Source organism: Chinchilla lanigera, unplaced genomic scaffold (genome assembly GCF_000276665.1).
Source record: "Chinchilla lanigera isolate Chin_1 unplaced genomic scaffold, ChiLan1.0 scaffold00043, whole genome shotgun sequence".
In the NCBI taxonomy this organism is placed as follows: domain Eukaryota; kingdom Metazoa; phylum Chordata; class Mammalia; order Rodentia; family Chinchillidae; genus Chinchilla; species Chinchilla lanigera.
In genome coordinates, this window is record NW_004955444.1 from 12,311,210 (window position 1) to 12,319,525 (window position 8,316).

General features: G+C 37.4%; 1 protein-coding gene across 1 annotated transcript in view; it reads left to right on the forward strand.

The window, feature by feature from the left end:
- Tcf24 (transcription factor 24) overlaps window positions 1-7,021 on the forward strand; it is a 12,735-nt gene extending 5,714 nt beyond the window's left edge. Inside the window, exons 3-4 of the mRNA XM_013518148.1 lie at window positions 1-270; window positions 5,364-7,021. Coding sequence (XP_013373602.1) covers window positions 1-270; window positions 5,364-5,477 — 384 coding nt within the window. The 3' untranslated portion in view covers window positions 5,478-7,021. The remainder of the gene's footprint in view (window positions 271-5,363) is intronic.
- The last annotated feature ends 1,295 nt before the right edge of the window (window positions 7,022-8,316 follow it).

Consider the following 8,316-nt stretch of genomic DNA (forward strand, 5'->3'; position numbering starts at 1 on the left):
GTCGCAGCGCGCCCCGGGAGCGGGAGGCCGGCTGCGGCGAACGCAGCGCGGGAGCGCAGCCGCGTGCAGACTCTGCGGCACGCCTTCCTGGAGCTGCAGCGCACGCTGCCGTCGGTGCCACCCGACACCAAGCTGTCCAAGCTGGACGTGCTGCTGCTGGCCACCACCTACATCGCGCATCTTACCCGCAGCCTGCAGGACGACGCCGAGGCGCCGGCGGACCCCAGTCTGGGCACCTTGCGTGGCGACGGCTACCTGCACCCTGTCAAGGTAGGCAGGCAGGGTGCACTGTGGGGCTGGAACGGAGATCCGGACACCTTGACCCTGTCTGTCACTCCCTGGCAGGTGCCACTGACCTCTCACCCCTACGGACGGTGAAGGGGAACAGACCAGCAAAGCGACCTGGTGGCACACCCCCCACGCACTAGAGTGCTGCTGAACTGTTTGCAAGCACGGTAGAGGAGGCAGCGGTTAAAGCCTGAGTGGCTTGTGTAGGGTCTCTCCTGCTGCTCACAAGTTGGCAGCACAAGGATTTTTGCATATTTTAAGCCGAGAAATGAGGGACTTGGTTGCACACCCTTATAATTTGTAGTATCTGAATTAAATTTATGATCCTCTGAAAGTTTTTAAATGTTTTTAGTTTACATAATTACATTTCCATTGTATTTTTCAGGGAATGTTTGAAAGGTTTTACAAATTAAACGGAGTCATGGAATTATCTGCTCCTAAATAATCCTAAGAAAATACTATGGAGAATTTTTTGGTAAAAATAGTAAGAACAAATGAGACCATTCTGCATCCGCAAGGAGTAAAATTTTAACCCCCCAAATAAAGGTTAAATATCATGGACTAGACAGCTAGTAAAAACATTAGAAAACTGTTGTATGTCATTTTCATAATCATGTTGTTGAATGAATTGGTTAAACACTGTGTTCATATTTTGAAATGTACAAAATTATCAAAAAGAATCCCTGTTGCATAATTTTTTACATATAGTTAGAATGGTCATTTAATATGGTATATAGGGCTATGCTATATTACCAATGTTATGGCAGTCTCTGCATCATTCTTTTCTCCTTATTTGATTGTTTTGAAACCTTCCGTTGATCTGGCTTCTTTGCAAAACGTGTGTTCTTCTCTGTATTTGCTAAACCTAAATTTTCAAATTTTAACACATACAAATACAAAATCAGAACTTAGGCTTAAGCCTATCAGTGTCCAATAAATTACTGGATGATCACTGTTGAAATATGATAAAGCACACTGTCATGTTAACTGAACTTACAGTTGGGCAAAGATTTACAGTATTTTGCAAATATAATCTACATGTTGATAAACTTAAGTCCTTTCAAATATTACATATGAAAGAACGAAATATCATGAGTTATGATAGATCTCCGTCCTATAAATGAGTTTTGTAATTTCAGCTGAAGAATCACTCATTTTAAAGGGCTTTGTATTAGTGTGCATGAGACTGTTATTCAGATATACCAATGTAGATTTCTTTTGACTTCTTTACTCTAAGAAACTTTATACCATTTGGTAGATTTTTTGTTTGTTTGTTTGTTTTGTTTGGGTTTTTTTTCGGTACTGGGAATTGAACTCATGACCTTGTGCTTACCAGGCAGGCGCTGTGCCACTGAGCTAAATCCCCAGCCCCTACCATTAAGTAGATTTTAATACAAAAAGCGTATGCTACATGCCTCCTTTGTGTGAGATATAATTCAGAATGAGAAATCAAGTTTTCACCTTAGTTTCAATGTTTTAAGTGAGAAACGTTAGAATCATCAATATTTGAATATAACAATAAGTTTAATAAGCTTTTTTGTAATTGATTCATATGCCAAATATTTTTGTAGTTATACTATTTTAAGAAAAATTAAATCTCATTTGTCCTCTGAATCAATTACTGATATTTAAAGATGACTCTCACTCCCTTTACCCCAGCACTGTGGGAAGCTGAGGCAAGAGAATCCCAAATTTGAGCCCAGCCTTGGCAACCTTGCAAAGAGATCCTGTCTCAAAAAAAAGGCTGTGAACCTAGCTGAGTGTGAACGTCCTGGGTTCGACCCCCAGTACCACAAAACAAAACAAACAATAATTCTGGAGATGATAGAAAGCCAGATCATTTCTTAAAAATGAAATTGATGATGACCAGTAAGGTACTTTAAAACAAACACCTAAGTTCCTACTATGTGTAGAGCACTATTTGAGGACAATGAATACCATTATGACTTAAGATTTAGTCCCTGCCCTAAAGGAATATATTATAGAGATGAAAGTAAAAATACTGTATAGACAACAGTAGGATACTGTAAGGTAAAATGTTACATTTGCCCTCAAAGAGTCATAACTATGAGGAGTGAAAGTTCAGAGCAAAGATATTTTACATACATAATTAAAATTCCTGTTAACACATTATTTTATAGACACTGACAAAATGGAATGCAAAAGGAATAAAAATTTTCTAATCATTTTTACTTTTTGGGGTAACAAAAGGTTCATTGTAAGTTATTAGTAGGTGTCCTAAAATGACTTTATTTTCATTTACTAAGTCCTACACTGATAACAAAGATCTTTTAACAAATATCACAGTGCTGTGATTTTGAAGCACCAGTACTTACTGCCGATATTATTAGCATGTTAAAACTGTTGAGGATGTACACGAAGAGTGCATCAAATGAGAGGCTGCGGATGTTGCTCATTGACAGAACTTGTACTTAGCCCTCATGAGGCCAGTGTTATGTCCCCAGCACCCCCCAAAAAACTGTCTAAGAGACTGGTCTCCTGCGACATGGCCTAACCTTATTTTTGTCCCTTAAGGGCACTAGTGAGAAAGTGTATTTCAGAACTTGACATTGGGAGAAAAGTACAGATGACTCTGTTAAATGCCACACCACTGAAGAAGCATTGTCCATGATACCAATAAACAAAATTTTAAAAATAAATGCAGGATTTTGGTTTTTGGGGGGTTATTTAACTCTCCCATGGGGGCATTTGTAAGGTCTTCCGTTAAGATTAACTTTGTGAGTTTGCTAGATTTTTCTAGGTTTAATGAAACTACATGGTTTTAAATAATACCTTGGTAGAGGAAAGAAAGCTCAGTATTTGTATTGCTCTACACAGTGCTAACCCATTGAAAATACAGTGTAAATCAGCCATTTGATTTTTTTAGCATCCTGGTGACATGCACCCTAACCAACATTTTATTTACATTTTCATTTCTGACACTTAAAACCATTTATGTGTCTAAGTGGGATAAGATCATTACAGACCTTTTTGAAAATCAAGCAAAGTTCTTTAAAAGGAAAGTTTTATTATTTAATAAGTGTATGGAAAATGAGGCAAAAGTTGACAAACACATTTTATGTTTGCCCATGAATTACTTATTTCTAGCAAGGATGTAAGGACCAGATGCCTTCATTTTTCTCCACACTTCGTTGAATGATTTAGGGCAATTTTCAACACAGTGGGACCTGGGTAGCGCATAAGAGAACCACCAGGGAAGCATCCAGTAATATTTTCATTTTATTTATTTTTTGGATGTATGTATTTCATTCACATAATTCTCAAATTGCATTTGAGATTTGAGCAAGAAATTCTTATGCTTATAAAAATGAAGCAGGGATGTAAAATGTTGATACACACTGGCTTATCACATCGCCAAAAAATCCTGCTCTTGGATATTTTCTGCCCCACCCTATTTATCACATGTATTAGTCTGTTCAGGCTGCCACAAGAAAATACCAGACTGGATGTCTTCACAACATAAATTGATACTCTCATAGAATGGAGGCTAAGGAAGTTTGAGGTCAAAGTGCTGTCAGGTTTGGTTCCTGGCAAGGGCTCTCTTGCTGGCTCGAAGATGGCCCACTTTTTGCCATGTCCTCACATGGCATCTCCTTGCTGGTGCATGCACACTAAGGAAGGAGTGAGGAGGGAGACCATGAGAGGGAGACAGGGACAGAGACCAACTCACCTGTCTTTCTCTTCAAAGTCCACTGATCTGGGGCTGGGGATTTAGCTCAGCAGCATAGCGCCTGCCTGGCAAGCGCAAGGTCATGAGTTCAATTCCCGGTACTGGAAACAAAACAACAACAACAAAAAAGTCCACTGATCTGTAATGACCTAATCTAAATTAGTTAATTGCTTTAGGGTTTAGGACTTCAGGACATGCATTTTGGGGAAGCGTAAACATTGAGATCCTAATACCATAGCACTGGGATCTTTAGTAAAATGCACGACTTTTATCTGACCTCACAATGCAAGGTCCTAACATAGCAGATGAGCCCCAGGCCAGTTTCTAAAAACACTTCAGTTGAGTAGCCTGCGCTAGGACCCGAACAGAGACAGTGATATACCCAGAATATCGTACATAAGAATGCCCATTCGTGATTTTTAAAAAAGACCCTGAAATTAATCTGCAAAAATAGCAGTGTCAGTCTTACTACCCTATCAAACATAGCATACAAAGTTATTTATAGAGAGACTAGGAGTAGGCTATTTTAAATTCCAAGTAACATAAATTTTATATTTTATGTGTGTTTAAAATGAATTTAATACTCTAAATAATCTGAGCTACATGGCAGTAAATTCACCTATCCCACCTAGAGACATTAAAATAGTCTTGGATGCCACAGAAGAGAAACTTTCCAGATATTATCACATACCCACTTACCATTCTCTTTTAATTTTTAACTGACATATAAAAGTTATGTATTTATGGGATACAATGAGATATTTCCACACATGTGTGCATTATAGATGTTTCAAAGGAGGGTAAGCCTATTTATCTCTTCAAACATTTATCATGTCTTTAGGTGAAAACATTGAAAATCCTTTCTTCCTGCTTTCTTGAAATATAAGTGTATTATTATCTATGGCCACCCTCCTGTGCGGGAGAACACGAGAACTTAAAAACATGAAATGCTCCATGAGTTTGCATGTCGTCTCTGCTCAGGGGCTGTGCTAATCTTGTCTGTATCATTCCAATGTTACATATAATGGAGCAGTCATTCTTTACAGCCATGTTTTACATTGAATTGTGTTTTAGTTTGAAGTTAAAACATTGTAAGGACATATATTTTTCTATACTTCAACTATATTTATTCCTCATGACTCCTTGCAGTTCTTATTTATATTCACATGTTTTTAATTATAATCAAAGTCAATATATTTTTACTTTTATTGTTAGCATGAATAAACTTTTTCATGCTGCACCTTAAAATTCATAATTATGATTGTTACTAATTATATGATATTGCAGTTTCATTGGGGTATTTGGAATTTTTAATATTGCAGACATATGTTATTTATGTTATAGATACTAACTTTTGGTTCTTATTTCAATATTCTTTTTCCAGAAATGGCCCATGCGCTCAAGATTATACATCGGTGCTACTGGTCAGTTTCTGAAGCATTCTGTGTCTGGAGAAAAAGCAAACCCTAACGGCACCCCAGCAGACTCACAGCTTTAGGTTCTGTCCTGGTGGGAGCTCTTCAAAGTGGTGGCTGTTGGTTTTAAGTACTATTAAATAATTCTGTATTTATACATCAGGCACAACAAATATCATTTTGAAAGTTTACTCTGTAACATACGGTTAAATTGTTCAGATTTAGCTAAAACATGAAATAAGTGTCGTATAAAACCACTGCTTATCTATTCATTGAGTCACTGCTAATATAGTGCAAGAGAAAGTATTAGAAAAAAAGGAAAGACACAATAGCAAACAACGTGTATATATATATATATTCACACACACATAAAATCTCCAGAGAATGCACGCATTCTCTGTAGCGTATCTATTAGAGATTTACAAACCAGTATCTGTCAGTCCAGTTTTTCTAGTTTGTTTATAATATACCAGTATTCCATTTTTGTGGAAACCAGTTGTCTTTAGTTGGTCTAACAAGCCATTTCAGTTGGAAGATGCAAGATCATTTATTCAGTTCGGCTGTCTATATATGTGTAAATACTGTTGCAATAACCTGTATAACTAGTTATTTTTCCCTTCTAGAAAACTTGGAGTATAAGACAAGGCATGGTCACCTTCCCAGGAGTTCAGTCAATATTAAAAGGTGACGTATAAGCTCCCAGGTTAGAGGAGGTAGTAGGAATCTATACAGCTGGTGTGAATAGTCCAGGAGTCACGGGGCTGCGGGGTTTGTCAGCCTTCATCCTGGTCACACCGTATGCACCCCAACCTCCTTCAGGTTCTGAGCTAGATAAGCAGATTTAGCTGTAGCCACCTTGGAAAGACGAATTTGCGAGACTATCTGGGCCTTGAGTAAATTCCCTTGACCTTCCTCAGCCAGTGATGGTGTCGGGCTCCTTCCCATGCCAGCTGTTCACAATCTACCTCTTTGGCCATTACAAAAGGGGGAAATCCTAATGTGGGGAACTCTGGCATTGATCTGCACCATGAGGGTGTCTAAGGTCTCCTCAGTTTTCCTGAAACATTGAGGCTTGAGCAGATCCCCCTGAATCTGCACCAAATGAATCGCCACCAGGAGGCCTCTCCTGCTTTACTACACACCATTACTGCCCAGGGAGTAACAGGTCTGATTACACAACTGGTTTCAATGTTCAGTAGGACCCTGCCAAAAAATACAGTTAAGTAGTAAAGCTTTGCCTTTGACAATACTTTTTAAAATTTCTTCTTGTCTGGTTGCAAATGTTTTAATGCCAAAGAAGTGTTATTTCTGTCACAGATTTTTTTAAACATTTGATTCAGGTGCTGAATATGCTAACAGCTTTAGTAAACTGGAAAATTTTGGAGAAATTGCATATGGTCAGAGCCACAGATAGAGATGTTTATCAGGGAATACACGGAACCCCAAAACAATGTAAATACCTGGAAAAATATCAACATCAATTATCTCTTTGCTGATGTAGATTTCCTTTTATCATTTTTTGCTTTTCTTTTTAGTCTGTACTATCCAATGTAAAGTTAATTTATTTCTCAATAATCCAGTTTTTATTTCTGTGTTTTTGTTTTGTTTTGTCTGAACTCACTTTGCAGCCTAGGCTGGGCGCAAACTCAAGGTGCTCCTGCCAAGTGCTGGGATTGTAGGTCTGTGCCACCACACCCAGCTCAGTAATCTGGTTTTAAAGTTGTATTTTCTTGGGGCTAGGGATTTAGCTCAGTGGCAAAAGCGCCTGCCTAGCAAGTGCAAGGTTGTGAGTTCGGTTCCCAGTACCGGAGAAAAACCAAAAAAAAAAAGTTGTATTTTCTCTTTACCTCAGTTTTCTTCCAGCTTTTGGCAGTGAAATGAAGATCATTTGAAAGTAAGAGCTATCATTCAGTTAATTCAGAGTCCATGACCTTGTTTTGGCTCACATCCAGTCATTTGTAAGTTTTATTATTTTAATGTAAATATCCTTAAACTTTGGCCAATAAAAAGCCCTCTATGTATTAATATGTAACACAAAAATGTATATTTAAGTATTTGTGAATATATTTACCTGCTCATTTAACATTAAAAGTAATAAAAAGTACAATAAGATTTAGATTCAGCTATTCACTGTTATTGGCATAAGAGGTGCTAAACAGTTTTTTATGTTAAGGAATGAAATAAAAACTTCTTTAAGGTTACTTCGAATAGGCCTGTAACACTAAGTGTGATGTAGGAATTTCAGAAAAAAAAAAATGATTTTCTTGTTAATAATTCTAATCTATTAGTTTGTCACCAGGTTTTACAGCTTTAATTGCGGGAGTAGGGGAAATGTGCTTTTGTTGAATTAATAGACTTTGCTAAATCATTCTGTTACTAGAGCTCTGCCATTGATGATATTACCTTTTATTTCTACTTGTCTATCAACAAATGTTTGAGTGTCAAAGAAGTATATTTCTGTCATAGATTTTCATAACATTTTATTAAATTGCTGACTGTGCCAAAGCTGTTAGTAGTTTAAAAGTTGGAAGAGAAATTCCAATTTCACCCAAAGGTTCAAGAGAGCATGCTGTTCTAATTAATGATGCATGACCAATATAAAGGGTACTGTTAAAATAAAGAACTAATTTAAAAATTAATTTAGTCTCTTAAATTTACATGTGTCTCTGGCTATTGAATGAGCACTGACGGTATGTTTGAAAATCTATCTAGGGATAGATACGAATGTAGTGTTAACTTTTTCAAGGTCAGTGCTTCCAAACAAGAGTATACATTAGGACTGCAGAGGGGATATGCTTGTATTTGACACAGTATTACGTCACAATCTACAGGGGAAAGCATCAGTTAAACTTCTCTTAGTTCATCCCAATGATATGACACATTTAAAATTCTTTCATAATAAACTTGGGAGCTAGAAAAATG